Raw genomic sequence first — 15751 nt, 5'->3', positions numbered from 1 at the left:
ATATAAAATGGTGGAGCTATAGTGGAAAAAAGTCTGGCAGTTTTTCAAAAACCTCAACTCCACCCCTCCCCCTGTACTGGAGAGAAGTGAGAATCTACGTCCGGACAAACCCTTGTACACGAGTGTTCTCAGGAGCACTGTCCACAATCGCCAAAAGGCCGAAACGACGCAAGGGTCCAGCAGCAGATGAGTGACGGACGGACGTGGTGGCCGTCCGCACACGGCAGCGCGCCGAGCCGCAGGCGGGAACGCCGCTCTGACGCGCTACAGCCGAAGTGAGCCTTCAGAACCGTATGCTGAGTGCGAGAATCCAGACACAAAAGGCCACATGCTGTAAGATCCCACTGATATGAAACGTCCAGAACAGGCAAATCCACAGAGACGGAAGGATTAGTGGTTGCCAGGGGCTGCGGGGCGCCTGGGGATGGGAGTATCTGCTAACGTGGGGTTCCGTTTTGGGTACACGTTCTGGAACTAGCAGAGACAGCAGTTGTACAACACTGCGAATGTAATTAACACCACAGAATTGTGAGAAAGAACAACAAGGTTGGAGGCATCACAAGCCCAGATTTCGAGATACACTAGAAAACTATAATAGTCAACACAGTACGGTACTGACACAAAAATAGACACACAGATCAATGGAACAGAATAGAGAGCCCAGAAATAAAGTCGCGCTTATATGGTCAATTAATCCATGACAAAGGAGGCAAGAATATACAACGAGGAAAAGGCAGTTTCTTCAATAAATGGTGCTGGGGAAAGTGGACAGCTACTCGCAAAAGAATGAAACTGGACCACGTGATTACACCATACACACAAAAAAAACCTCAAAATAGATTAAAGACCTAAATGTGAGACCTGAGACGATAAAATTCCTAAAAGAAAACACAGTCATCTCTTGTCCATCAACCTTAGCAACATATTCATGGATCCGTCTCCTGAGGCAAGGGAAACAAGGCACAAATAAACAATCGGGACTACACCAAAATAAATGTTCCTCAACTAAGGACAACATGCAGAACAGGAGAGGATGTTTGTTTTTGGTTTTTGTTTTTTTTTCCTGGGGAGAGAATATTTGTAAATTATATATCCACTAGGGGATTAATACCAAAAATATACAAAGCACTTACACAACTCAACACCAGAAAGCACAAATAATCTGATTTTTAAAAGGGCAGAGGACCTGAATAGACGTTTTCCCACAGACACACAGACGGCCGGCAGACATAGGAGAAGACGCTCAACATCACCCATCATCAGGGAAATGCAGACCAAAACCGTGAGCTAGCACCTCACACAGGTCAGAATCTCTAGTATCAAAAAGACAAGACTTAACCGACTGGGTGGCTCCGTTGGTTAAGCATCTGTTTTCAGCTCAGGTCATGATCCCAGGGTCCTGGGACTGAGCCCCGTGTCGGGCTCCCTAGTCAATAGAGAGCCTGCTTCTCCCTCTCCCACTGCTGTTTCCCCTGTTTGTGCTCATTCTCTCACTCTTTCAAATAAATAAATAAAATCTTAAAAAAAAAAAAAAAAAACCACAACAACTAAGTGCCGGCAAGGATGGGGAGAAAAGGAACCCTCATGCCTTGCTGGTGGGAATGTAAACCGGTTGCAGTCGCTGTGGAAAACAGGATGGATGTTCCTCAAAAAGTTAAAAACAGAAATATATGATCCAGTAATTCCACTACTGGGTACTTACACAAAGAAAACAAACAAACAAACAAACAAACAAACAAACAAACAAAAAACAGTTTCAGAAACACACAAGCACTCCTATGTTTATAGCACATAATCTACAGCAGCCAAGATAGGGAAGCAGCCCAAGCGTCCACTGAGGGGTGGATGGATAGAAAGATGCGGTATATAAAAACAAAGGAATATTACGCAATCATAAAAAAGAATGAGATCTTGCCATTTGCAACAATGTGGATGGACCTAGTGGGCATAATGCTAAGCGCAACAAGTCCGACAAATACCACATTATTTCGCTTACGTGTGGAATCTAAAAAATAAAATGAACAAAGAAACAAACAGAAACAGACTCGAGTTCAGAGGACAAACTGGTGGCTGCCAGAGGGGAGAGGCATGGGGGGATGGGAGGAATAGCTGAAGGGAAGGAAGAGGCACAAACTTCCAGTTACAAGGTAAGGAAGTCACGGGGGCAGGCACGTGGAGTGCAGCACGGGGACTGTGGGCGCTAACGCACTGACAGTGGGCTCTGGTCACAGACAGCGACTACGCTATACCTCTCACTTCTCGTGGTAAGCGCCGTCCAAGCACTGTGCCACACGCTGGGAACTGATGTAACACTGTAGTCAACTAGACTTCAACAATAACAATTTTAAAAATAAAAATTACATCATTCCCATGGCATAAGAATGTGATACTACAAAAGACCAGAAACTAGCGGGAATTAGAAACAACGGCGAAGAGATGTGCTAGGAGGAGTTGAAGGGAGAAGCTGAAGAGGCAAGCAGTGACAATGGGAAAGGCAAGAAGGTGACAATTTACCGAGCACAGCCCCCCAGGCTGTGCCTCCCACCCCCCACCCTATGTAATGCGAGGACACCCAAGGGGCACAGGAAGCCTTTTCGGGAGCACAGGCAGGGTTGGAAGAAGGATGGGGTGAGTTTTCTGGCTGTGAGGGCAGAGGCGCTCGCCCCCCAGTGCCTGCCAGGTCACCCTGTGACCACAGACATGCACGAGGCTGGGTGGGGACCCAGCAACCCCTGGGGGCCAGGCCTTCAACATGGAGGCAAAAGTCCTTGGGATCTGAAGGTCCAGACCCGGCCAACTGTCAATCCAATTTGAGCACGCTATGGTAAAGGGACCTCCCAAAGCCCTTTCCTCAGGAGCTGCATGCCTTGGACACCAGGGCAGAGCCAGACCCAGGAACAGGAGAGCTCGCAGGAGAGTGAGCGAGAGGGGAGCGGCTCCTGCAGGAATCCACAGGACCTCTGATCTGCTGAGAGTGACAAAAGGCCATGGGACCACTGGGGGAAGCTTGGGGTTGGAGTGAAGGACAAGGAGGACGCAGAGCAGAGAAAGCAACAGTGCAGCTAAGCAGGTTAGCAAGTCCACGGAAAGCACGTGTGATGGTGACCGTGGCTCGGCGCATGGTGCAGACACCTGCCCCCGGGGAAGCAAGGCCAGGACAAGTGCAGATGGCAGTGGGGTTGAAGGGAGTGCCTGCAGGGCTGGGCACAGTTGCCGAGGCCTCATCGTGCACTGGAACACCTGGGACAGGACGGGCCCCAGCAGCTACACGCACGGGGAATAGAAACACAGAGGAAGAATCAAAATGATGCTGGAAGGGGCGCCTGGGTGGCTCAGTTGGTTAAGCGTCTGCTTTTGGCTTAGGTCATGACCCCAGGGTCCTGGGACCAAGTCCCGCATTGAGCTCCTTGCTCAGCAGGGAGCCTGCTTCTGCCTCTGTTTGTACTCTCTCTGACAAATAAATAAATAAATAAAATCTTTAAAAAAAAAGATGCCAGAGTGGGTATCCATATAGAGCAGAGCCTGAGGGGTCCAGCCGACCCTGGAAGCATCAGCATGCGTAACTCAGGTATGAATTTTGAACAAGCTGTAGGAAAAGGAGGTGACCCAGCTTCTGGGGTGATATTGGTCCCCACCAGCAGAAATACCCCCAGGCCCTATTTTTCCTTCTTGCTGCAAGGCTTCAAGAACCGCTGTAAATGGGGTTTTCTTCAGGGAGGGAACAACCTAAACTGAAGAAAAAAAGACTGCGCAGATGGGTGGCTGGGGTGACCTTCAGTATGGCTGCGGGCATTGAGGATGCTGACCCTGACCTTTGCAAACCAGCCGGTTCAAGCTTCCCAGGACAGTAGGCGCTGCTGGCAACAAGCGGTTTGGGCATGGCTGGTCCCTAAGCTGGCCCGTGCAGACAGAGAGAGGAACACCAGGGGTGCCCAGGAGAAAGCGAAGTGCCTTGGGTTCACACAAGTCCTAACCGCTCATTCAGCGGAGCAGGGAGGAGTACGAGCCCTGAATTACACAAAGCTCCAGAGCCGAGATTCCTACTGACCCCACCTACACACACACACATACAATAAGGCTACTTGCTCTTGGCCATGCCCCTTCTGGAGAGCTCAGTGTGGCCAAGGCCCTTGGGGTCCGAGAACAGCAGCTACCTATCTCTGAACGGAGGGAGGGCAAGAACAGCCATGCAGTGTCCCTCGTCACCTCAAAGCAGTTGGGTGGGTAAATTTGACCATTTCAACACCAGACTCTTTGCCCAAAAATGTTTGATGAATGAAAACACCTGTAGGAGGTGACAGTACCGACCCTAGACGTGTTTAGCCAGGGCAACAGGAGACGCCAGAGAGGGGACAGGGGGCGCGAGTGGTCTTCTGCTGAGAACAGCTCCTCAGCCTCCGCAAGACCTTCGGACAGTCAGAGCGGTGACCCCGGGCTGGCTGGGAAGCAGGTGCTGGCTTGGGGAGGAGTGCCCTGCGGGGCTGAGGAGAAACTCCCGGCTCACCTAGAGTAGCCCCAAGTCTACATGCAATTACTGCTTTAAACAGCTGAACTTCAAAAAACCCAAAAAACACAACCTCATAAATAACTCAAGTCCCTGAGAAACCATTTAAAGACTAATTAGTGTATCAACCTGCTCTGAACGGCGCTTCACAGCCCGTGCTCCCAAGTCAGGCATCAGTTGAAAAGGAAATCATTAATTGCTCGCCTGAGCCAGGCAGGGGCCTACTTAACCACTCCTCCCCTGAGCCACCAAGGCCACTCCTGACCTCGGGTCCCAATTAATCTGAGAGGGAATGTGTTTAATTAATGCTGCTCAATCACGCCTGTTGGGAGTTTTGTTTTGCTTTGTTTCTCTCTGCTTCAAGTTCTTGAGAGGTTCTTTTTAAGAAGGAGGCAGCCTGTAGCTGAAGCCCGTGGTGATGCGCAGGTTTTGGAAGGAGCTTGATGGGAAAGCAAGCGTGGAACAAGCTGGGTGGACTGAATCCTTCTGTCTGGGCCTTCTGGTGTTCGGGTGCATAACCCGCACCCTCCACTCCACTCCACAGGGGCTGGCCTTTCCCCCAACAGGAAGCCACAGTGGGCTGCCTCAGCACTTGGCATCCCAGGTAGTGGGAAAGGCTGCCAGAGTCTCCACAGATCCTTCCATCCTGCTCAAGGGCCCTATGGCCTTCGGGACCACACAAGACCATCCAGGCATCCTCAGGATGCCATCTGTCCCAGAACCAGGGTGCGGGGACACACCCAGGCGTGGGAGGCAGCATTACCGGACAAGCATCCGCTTCAGTAGCTGCTGGTCCCCTTCCGAGTATCCAGGCCAGTCCTTCTGCACGTCCTTATACACACAGTCCTTCAACGTGCACGTGCCATCCTTGGCATTTACGTTGGCCACCTGTAAGACAGAGACAGGATCACCTTGCTGGAAGCCCAGGAAAGGCAGAAGTTACTGGAACTATTTGATGGAGGGTGGGAGACAGAGACATACAAGGGGAAAGAGGACAGCACCCCCCCCCTCAATCCCCTGCACACTGGGGCAGCAAGCCTTGGGATGCAAAAGGATCAGAACATCAGGTCCTGATGCACATGTCTTATAGCTGCTAGAAGACAGGTTGGCTCCAAAGCCGGGGGGACTGCCGACTACACTCCCAGGACCCCATCACCAGCCTCCCCTGTTATGGGCTGATTGTTTTTGTCTTACCAAAATTCATGGTAAATTTCAACACCCAAAATGATGGTAGGGCCTTTGGGAGGTGATTAGGTCATCTGGGTGGAGCCCTCAAGAATATGAACAGTGTCCCTATAAAAAAGACTCCAGAAGGCCCCCTCCCCACCCCTGCCAAGAGATGACACAGTGAGAAGACAGTCTGTGAACCGGGAAGGAGGCCCTCACCAAACCCCCAATCTTCTGGCGCCTTGATCTTCGACTTCCCAGCCTCCAGAACCGTGAGAAGCAAACTTTGTCTGCTGTTTGTAAGCCACCCAGTTTATATTACTCGGGTACAGCTGAACAGACTGACACCCCCCTCTTGGATAGGCACTCTTGTGCCAGAGATGACAGCAGATAGGGGAGCCGGGGCCTCCAGGGACCAGGCTACACCCACCTTCCCCGCAACCAGCTAGCCCTGCTCGGGCTGATTAACAATGGCTGAGCTTGTCTCCAAGACCGCAAAGATGGACTCAGGACATTGACCTTAAGGATGCTTGGAGAAGTGCAGGCCCCGCTCCAAAGTGGGTGCTCCCGTGACCATCTCGCTAGGCCTCTAGCGCATGGCCGTGGGGAGCTGACGCGCCAGCTGCTGTTTTTCACTATCACAGGCTGTTAAGAGGACTCTAGGTCACAAGGGTTTCCACAGGGAGCATTTTTTAATGGCTGAGTAATATTCCACCAAGCAACTGCCTTGTGATTTACTCAGAGATTTCGCCTTTGTTGGATGCTGCCGCCACTTGCAGTTTCCCCGTAGCATAAACAGACACCATTGCGGGCAGGTTTTTCCACGCTGGCGACGGCTTCCTTCTGCCAGCTTTCCAGAAGTGGGATTAGTGGGTCAGAGGCTCTGAACATTTTTATGGCTCTCAATGCGTTTTGCTAAAATGCTCTCCAGAAGAGCCACCCACCCATCAACACTCCCACCCACAGAGGATGAGCCTGTGGTTTCTGTGGGCCCATCCAGCACCCAAGACAGATGCTTTCAATCTTTGCCTCGGATGTTTTCACAGAAGGCAGAGGGAAGGTGCCTTTGAAGAGTGTGGTGTCATCTGTGCTGCTCATCGGAATCCCTGATCACTTAGGGGAAGCTGGAAATGACCAGCCCGGGCAAGGCCCAGCCCATAGTTTCCCCCGAGACCTTCCCCTCCCTCAAGCTGCTGGGGTGCCGCTACTGCCCACAGCCGCCGGGGAGGACACGCTGGGTAGTAAATACAGAAGCGCAGAGCAGACGGGCCATTCAGAAGAAATGGGAGTAGACATGGGGAGAGCGTTCTGCCCACAGACACCAGATCGGCTGCCCCCCAGGAAGCTGAACCCAAATCAACCAGAGAAGCCAGAGCCCAGCATGGTGCCTCACTGATCCCAGGAAAGGGCTGGGAGCAACAACAGCATCTGAGAGGTTAAAAAAGCGGGCACCCCTGGGGCGCCTGGGTGGCACAGCGGTTAAGCACCTGCCTTCGGCTCAGGGCGTGATCCCGGCGTTATGGGATTGAGCCCCACATCAGGCTCCTCCGCTATGAGCCTGCTTCTTCCTCTCCCACTCCCCCTGCTTGCGTTCCCTCTCTCGCTGGCTGTCTCTATCTCTGTCGAATAAATAAATAAAATCTTAAAAAAAAAAAAAAAAGTGGGCACCCCTGGCAGAACGACATCAGTACCAACAGACAGATCCCCATCTCTTTGGAAAACCGAGCCTGGCACTCTGGCCACATTGGAAGATTGCTCAGAGGGTAAATCTCAGGTCTAACCGTGTGCTTGGAAGGCCAAGTTTCACATTCTGCGTTTGAGGGGCTCATGTGCTGATTTTTTTATTTTGGGCACAAACAGGACAAGAGAGGAAGGTGGGAGCAAGGGCATTTCCAAGAACGCTACACTAGGGGCTGAGGGTGGCCTGACCGGACAGCAGTGTGGGCTGCAGGCACGACCAGGGGCAGGCCTGTGTCTTCAGTCCTGGCTCACGTCTAAAGACCCAGCATTTTGCCAGCCCTGCCTCATTCTCTCCAAGTTCTGGCCCAGGGCGAGGGCCTCCCTTGTGCTTCCCTTGAGTTTCCAGGGATAAGGCTGACACCTGTGACTTTCCAAGGAAACAAGCCCCCTAGGAACATCATTCCTGGTTCTGGAGCTTTCTGGATGCTTTGGCAAGTCCCTCTGCCAAAGAAAACTTCTGAGCCACGAAGCTACCTATCTATTTTCTAATAGGCCTTGGGCCAACTCATATGCTCAGAGGGAGGAACTGTGCAGTTTGGTCCTCACCTGCATGAGCTCTGAGTAGGGGACAGTGGCTCAAGAGGCCAAATCCAGGGGCATCTGGGTAGCTCAGTTGGTCAGGCGTCCGGCTCTTGATCTCAGGGTCGTGAGATCAAGCCCCATGTCAGGCTCCATGCTGGCTGCAAAGCCTGCTTAGAATTCTCTCTCTCCCTCTGCTCCCCTCCCCCTGCTTGTGTGCACACTCTTAAAAAAAGACCAAAAAAAAAAAAAAGAGGCCACATCCACAGAGAGTTTCCTGGCAAGGCCCCTGGGGCCAGGGTCCGGGTGACAGGGGGCAGCGAACCTCGCGGCTCATCCTAAGATACGACTACTGATTATCGCAGCATGTGATTTTGCACTGTCTGTGCGCCCAGAGTGTCCAAGGCAGGAGGCAAGAGGGGCAAGTGAGCTGTTGGACAGAACCCCTAGAGATTTGACCATGCCTCCTCTGCAGGATGGGACCCTCACCGCGGGGCTCCGAGGTACCTGCATGGCCCAGCTGATGTGGCGATGCCGGAGCAAGCTGCCCCCCTTCGCAGGGGTCCTCACGATCCCTCCATGGGCTCTGGGAGACAGGAAGGGCCCAGGGAAAGCAGCCAGGCCTACAGCTCTTGCTCCAAAGCCCGAGCTGTTCTGTAACAGCAGGCTCCATCTGTTGCCATCACGCGCCCTCCAGCTCAGCCTTCCACCCCTCAAGAGGAGATGCAGTCAAGCTGCGGCCACACACGGCAGCCCGAGGGTCCACAAAGGAAGCCCCTGGCCCAGAGCCACGGCTGGTGAGTGGCAGGGAAGCCCACCTGACTGAGGAGCCTGAGCTCTTGTTAATTTATTCTGTGGTTCCCCAGGCTTCTTTTGATTCTAAAATCCTCAGGCAACTGAAGTCTAGGACCCTCTGTGCTGCGCCTGCCGCCTGTGCATTAGTAGATGGTGAGGAGGGTGCGGACCTCACTCTGAGCCAACCTCAGGGCCACTGGACAGCAAGCATCACGGCCAGGGACACGTCCGTGCCAGCCCTAAGCACGTCCTAACCCAGGAGGCCGAGGCTCTGAGGCAGCTGAGAATCCTGGAAGAGACCCGGGAAGAGCCCTTCCCAGCTGTCCTGTGTCCAGACCCTGTGCAGAGGCCACTCGAGGCTGACCGGACTCTCAACCTGGCCCCGGGCAAGCACGAACCTGCTGGAGGAGGCCATCCAGCGCATCCTTGTCCGCCTGGGCCAGGCCGTCCTTCTGTAGCCGCAGCAACAGCTCGGCCTTCCGGTAGGGCCTCAGCGCCAGGAGGTGCAGCACCCGGTCCCGGAAAGGCCTCTGAGACACCCCACTGCCCCCGCTAATGCCACCGACACTGCTCTTCTTGATGGCACTCGCCAGGTTGATGGGGGTCGCCCGCTTCCGGGAGGGCACAGCATCCGTGGCCCCCGGGGCTGGTTTCCGAAACTGAACCTTCTTGCCTGCAACAAGAGCCAAGGCATTAGGGATGTGAACAGGTGAGGGGGTGTGGGCCTCTGTGTCCCTCTGCCAAGTTCTGAGCGAGTGTGTGGATGCCCACTGATGGCCGCCAGCCCAAGGGGAAGGCAGTTCAAGCCCTGCCCAGCCCGGCCAGGTCGATGGGGACCCGGGACAGCTGAGTGCACCACCTGCTGACCACATACAGCTTATCGGGCACTTGCAGGGCCCCCAAGGTCAGAAGCAGGAGCCGCAGGAAATGGACTTCATCACGGGCAGCCCGACCACTACAGGGAGAGGGGGCTGACGGTAAAAACAGTGGGGTTCTGGAATGGCCAGAGGCAGGTGCCCCCAGAACCTACACATCACAGCACCGTGCTGTCCTTACAGGATCTCCCATTCTCTCTCAAGAAAAAGGAGGAGTGAACAAAGGTATCAGGCTGCTGGGGCAGATTCTCTGGAGACCCCGGGGTATGAGCAGCTCCCCAGCTGCAGCCCGACCAAGCGCTTCTTGGGCGGACATGGCTGTGCTCAGAGTCCCAGGGGCAGCAGCCTGATTCCCCACCCTTCTAGAGCAAACAGACTCCAGCTCTACTCTGGAGGGAGGGGCCTCCACTCAGAAACCGTTAACTCCATCCTGGACAGCAGCACTGCCACGGAGAGAACACGCTCAGCCAAGCGAGGGCAGCGCATGCCTCGGGACCTTGGGCCAGAAAGCTCTCCGTGAGGATTTTTTTGTTGTTGTTGTTGTTCTCATCCCTTAAATCTCATTTGTCAAATTAATACAGGAAGAAGTGCTGTCAGAATCCTCAGGGCCAGGGAGAGGCCTGACACAGTGGGACATGGACGTCTGTCCTCAGAGGCCAGGGGACAAGTGCCTCCGGCAGAACCGAAACCACAGCAAAACTCTTGCTGCACCCAAAGTGGCAGAAGAAGCCACATTTCTGACCAAGTTTTCGGCCGAAAGACCAGAAATTTACTGAGCTGTATACGCATGTCCACATTTGCACCTCGAGGTGAGAGCAGGCAGAGGAAGCATTTTTGGATTCTGGCTGCTGCTCTCGGGCGGCTCTGTCCCCAGCAGCGGCTCACAGCCCAGAGCACAGGCTCCCTCGGCACACACGGCCACGTCCACCCGGACACAGTGTTGGCAAGCTAGTGAAACCCCTTGCTCCTCTGGGAGGCTTTGAAATCCTCCTACCTTTTCTTAAAAAAGAAAAAACCTCAAAAGCCATCAAGGTCCTGGTTTGCTGTAAGACATTTTACGCCTCCCTCAGGACTAACACCCTTCCTCCTGGCCTTGAATCCTGATGACTCTTGAATTTGTCTGGGCCTAGGTGCTGGGAAGACTAAAGCAGGAACGGAGCTTCCTACAAGTAAACACTTTTCATGTTGGTGTCTCAACTTCAGCAAAACTGTTTCTAAGCAGACGATGTGCCGCCAGAGCCTTCTCATCCAGCAGGGAGTCAACACATTTCCTTCCCAGGTGCGACCCGACGGCCCCTCACTGGCCCCAATCCAGCAGCAGGCTGCCTGCCACAGGGTACATCTCGCCATCTGCACCTTGCCACTCGCCGTGTCAGTCTTGGGGAAGAGCCGGCCAGGCAGGTGAGGGCAGGGTTGGCCTCTGGAGGAGGACAGACCGCAGCCCTGCTGTCGGGGAGTGTGTCTATCTCTCTGATGGGTAGAGATCCCCAAGGCCAGAGCCCGGGAGAGGGGCCCGTGGATTTGGACTTCCTAGAGTTCTCAGGGCTCTTATTCAAACTGGGCGATCAACAGATGCCACAGCCCCAGCTGACTCAGCCAGTGTACCAGGACCTTCCTTTCTGACCCGACAATGATCTGGTTCACCCTGCTCGGGCCACCCCGGTCAACCCATCACTTCAGCTCCTGGCCGGGACAGGCCCCGAGTCTCTCCTGCTCCCCACCCCCACAGCTGCCCAGCAGGCATGAGCCCCCCGAGAGGTGGAGTCCCAGGCCTCATCCTCACCCAGGTAGCGGCCTCCAGCCTTGATGACGATGGCACCACGGCTCCGTGTCTCCTCCTCGGCCTGTGCCATGCTCTGCCGTGCTTTCTGGTAGGAGTCGTCGGTGGCACACACCGTGATTTTGTCCTGGATGCTGCCCAGGCAGTCCAAGTGAACATCCCCATGGCTGCAAGATAAGGGGCCAGGAGCCAAGGTGAACTCCTGGGATGACAAGGAGGGACGGTCTAGGAGCCTGTGCCCCCCCCCCCACTACCCCCAGCTGGGAAATGGGGTCAGCGCTAACTTGAGCAGCCTGGTTTCCACACGGCACATCTTGATCTGGAAGAAACAAGGCAACCCAGGCCCCTGCGCAGAGGCAGCAGGCCAGGACCTGCCCCCGTGCCCCAGACACACTGAAAGTAGCAGCAGCAGCAAGGCTCATGTAAAGGAAGGAAGGGGGCACTGGGGCGGCCTGGCTGGCTCAGCCCACAGAACGTGCAGCTCTCAAACTCATGGTCGTGAGTTCAAGGCTCGTGCTGGGTGTAGACATTACTTAAATAAATAAACCTAAAACAAAGAAGAAGAAGAGAAAGAAGAAGGGGGCACTGGGCCCAGGCAGGACCTCACCTGGAGACATATTGCTGGATGCAGTCGAAGCTGCCCTGGGGGCTGTCACGGCCAATGTTGGAGAGGTAGAAGGAGAACGTCCGTGCCTCTGTGGGGCAGTCAGGCTGGGGGATAGAGATGTGCTGTGTGGAGAATGGGAGACATCACTGAGAGAGAGGTTCACAACACGGGGGCGTGGGGGAGGGACAGACCATAGGGTGGCCCCTCCACTGGACCCCAGACCATCTCCACAACTTGACACAATGAGAATGTGCTAGCACTTTCTAAGCAGCAATGGCATCTCGGTCTGAGGAGCACAGAGCGCTTAACATACACCTAGAGACAGGGACCCCACCCCGATCTGGGCCATGATCCAGGTTCCTGCCCAGCAAATGGGGCAGATCTGGCCTGGGACATGCGTGAAGATGAAATAAGACAAGATGGGCATCAGGAGCCATCAGGGCACACTGGGCAGCCAAGATGTTCCGACCCTTGCTCCCCTGTGGGATACAGACTCCACTCATTGCCCTGTAGCTCAGAACAAGGCAGGCGCAGGCCCTGAGGGGCTCATGGATGGGCAGCACTCAGCCCCAACAAACCATGACACGGCTACATGTGACACAGGATGAATGTCTTGGTTAATGTAACCCTGACTTTAGGCAGTGCCTCTGCAGAAGGAATGGACAGCCTGGCTGGCAGACAGACAGACAGCAATGGTCCCAGCCAAGGTGCAGGGCTCAGTGCAGGTAAGACAGCCTCATGCCCAGAGGCCACTGCCGGATTCCAGACCAACCTTCCCTAGGTAGAGGTCCCAGGAGCTATGGAGGAAGCTGGTAGGAAGACCCCATGCTCTGGTTGCTGGCCCATATTGGGGGTGCAGGGTGGGCCTCTAGAACCCTCTGTCACCAGTGGTAACCCCTCATAAAGTAATCCCTGGGTTTTGAGTGCAGGAGCTCATCACAGCTGGGAGACACACAAGGGGGGCACAAGTGGTAAGTGGAGGTTAAGGGGATGCGCAAGCCACATTCCAGTCTCATCCCCAGGCTGCCAAACCACCTCAGTACGCCCAAGCCCTGTTTCCTCTCCAATGAGATGAGCACACCAACACCCCTCATCAGCACCAGATGGAACATGGCCTAGCTGAAGTCCACCCCTGCCCCGCTGTCACGGATAAATAAGGGCAGTTCAGCCTGAGGACTGAAGGACTGAGGACACAGTGGCTCAGGTCACAAGGAAGGACGCTGCTCTTGACCTGGATTCATGGCCTCCCTGCGCCACCCCTCAGGGTAGTGCATGGACCCATAGGGAACCTGCATGTGCACCTGGCCTAGAGCTGGCCCCCAGACACTGAGTGAGCTGCCGAGCATACGGTCAGTCCCTGCCCCAAGGAGGGCCCGGATGTGCACAGTGGAGCCAACCTGGCTCCGAGTGGCTCCCAGGCATGGCAGTTGAGCCCTGTCCTGCCTGCACACGACATCTCCTTTCCAACACCTCTGGCCACCCTGTGCTGTCCGCTCATCCCTTCTTGGATGTGACTTTTGTTCTCCATCATAGAAGTAGCTGGAAACACGCCGCCCAGATGCCAAGGCTCAGGCTGCTGAGGGCCGCTGCAGGAGATGCAGCCAAAGACACACACGGACACGGCAGCCCAGAATGCAGCAGGAAGCTCACGTGCCAGGAAGTCAGCAAGTAGAAAGCAGCTTCCAGTGGAGCCTGACACCTGCTGCTGTAGGGGGCGCTCTTTCTCCACCCCCTCCTTGACCCTCTCCCTCATCCCATCCTGCCTCAGGTGGAGCTGTGCCCCCTCCCCTCCCCCAGGCGGCATGTTCCACCTCAGTCTGCTCAGAGGACAGTGGCTGCCTCGAGGACAATGGTCCTCACTGGGCTGTCACCCCTGAGAGGAGGGAAGGAGGTCAGGTCTGAGTCCCAAAGTGACTGTGCTTCTCTCTGGGTGGGGGCTACGGGGGACTCTTCACTGTGACCCTTTTACCCCATCTAAACCTTTTCCACACAGGCGCATATGCCCACTTTCAAAATTCATTCTGGAAGTGGGGGGTCCCAGTGCAGAGCCCAGAAGTAAGGGTCTGTGTAGCCACTGGAGCCCCAGGATGGTGAGGAACCCAGGGCTTGAACCTGATGCACAGGAGAACATACATGCCACTCGTGACAGGGAAGGACGCACACAGAGGTCTCCGGTATCCTCGGGACAAAGCAGGGAGCACCCGAGTGGGGGAGGGAGGGAAGCAGAAGGGAGGTTTGCCAGGAGCCTGGTGTGTCCCGTTCCCTCGGTCCCAGCTCCTCCCCAGCACTACCACGGCCTGTGGAATCCTCTGGTCAAGAGGCTGCTTCGCCGCTCCCTAATGACCCTGGTTGTTGGTTACCAGTCACTGGGAACCAGGCAGGGAAATCAGCCAGCTGGGCACGAACAGCCCAGGAACGCGTGGCTTTCTCTGGGTCAGCGAAGAGTCTGACACATGTTCCAGGACGTGGCCCAAAACTCAGCCCTGCTCAGCCAGAGCATATGCCTTCTGGACCAAGTCTCAGCTGCCCCACGGGGGCCACCATGTGGCCCTGAGCTGGCCTGAGCACGCAGGTTTGGGTGCGTCTGAGGTCAGCCCTGACTGTGGGGTAGGTCACTCTAACCTAACCGAGCATCTGTGTGCACCGACCTGGAGCAGCAAACAGGTGTGTCCTTCCTGGGCGGTCCCGAGCACCTCTGAGCCTGTGAGGGGCACAGATTCCTGCCAGTGCCCTTCCCTTTGAAATCTGTCCGGAGCGGGGCCTGCCTCCCCCCCCCCCCCCCCCGCTCTGCAGGGCCCCGTGTTCGCTGTAGGTGGGGGCTGGGAAGACACAGCAATTCCTGGGGGCAAAAACTGGTGAGCGAAAGCACTTGCTATTCCATTCAGCTAAGAACGAGGTCAACAGGCACGTCCGGGAAGCTAAACACCAACTGACCAGGGTCTGCTCTCTGGCCAGAGTTTTCAGGCGACACTTGTTTTCTTGGTTACTCTCACTTCCCGAGGAAGCTTCAGAATAAAACATATTCTGGGTAAACAGAACTACCATTGCCGAACTTGACTTCCAAGCGCAGAGCATCCTCTTCCGCCCAGGGGCACTCCCTCAACCCCAACCCCAGCGTGCACTGTAAGCGCCTGCCTGCATTCCAAGAGCTGCTCTCAGGCTCTCACTCGCCCAGGAAGCTCAGGAGAGGGAGCGCACAGCCCCTGCACTCTGTTCAACCCTGGCACACAGCTGGCTCCCAACTTCGAAACCCCCCATCATTAGAAAGTTTTTAGACCATTTCCAAATTGTCCCTGTTACAAACAATGCAGCAACAAGCAGCGGGGGGCTCAACCTTGTGCGCGCCCTTAACTGCTGCCACAGAGACGGCTCCTAGACACACACAGAACTGGTCAGACGCCTCTGACCAGAGCGGACAAACCGCATTCTGGAAAGTGCAGTTCAGGCTCCTGCCACAGCACAGGGAAACTCCGAGACCCTTAACTGCCCTGGATACCAACCCTACTTCTCTTTTTTCATCAGCTGAAGAGTTTCAGGGCGGGGCTGGCCAGGTGGGGGTTTCTCTTCCCCTCTGGAGGCTGACTTTTCAGGTTAATGACTTAGAAGTGACCCCCGGACAGCAGAGGGGCCCAGGTCAGCCAGCTCAGTGTCCGAGAGAAGGCAGAGAATGCAAACACAAACATGTACATGGCAAACGAAACAAAGATGAACATCTGCTCTGGCACATCACACCCTAGAGGCCCAGCATGCAACAGGTGGGCCGG

At 55.1% G+C, this 15751-nt stretch overlaps 1 protein-coding gene across 1 annotated transcript in view; it reads right to left on the bottom strand.

Annotated features, from left to right (window-relative positions):
- ELL (elongation factor for RNA polymerase II) overlaps positions 1-15751 on the bottom strand; it is a 75121-nt gene that overhangs the window by 11980 nt on the left and 47390 nt on the right. The window contains exons 3-6 of the mRNA XM_045778392.2: positions 11988-12109; positions 11384-11547; positions 9124-9398; positions 5268-5392 (exon numbers count right to left, since the gene is read on the bottom strand). Of these exons, the coding sequence (XP_045634348.1) occupies positions 5268-5392; positions 9124-9398; positions 11384-11547; positions 11988-12109 (686 nt within the window). The remainder of the gene's footprint in view (positions 1-5267; positions 5393-9123; positions 9399-11383; positions 11548-11987; positions 12110-15751) is intronic.

The sequence above is a fragment of the Ursus americanus genome, chromosome 14, assembly GCF_024610735.1.
Source record: "Ursus americanus isolate L20-20 chromosome 14, mUrsAme1.1.p, whole genome shotgun sequence".
Taxonomy (NCBI): Eukaryota; Metazoa; Chordata; class Mammalia; order Carnivora; family Ursidae; genus Ursus; species Ursus americanus.
Note: the sequence above shows the minus strand (reverse complement) of the source record. Positions and strands in the feature narration are given on the sequence as shown.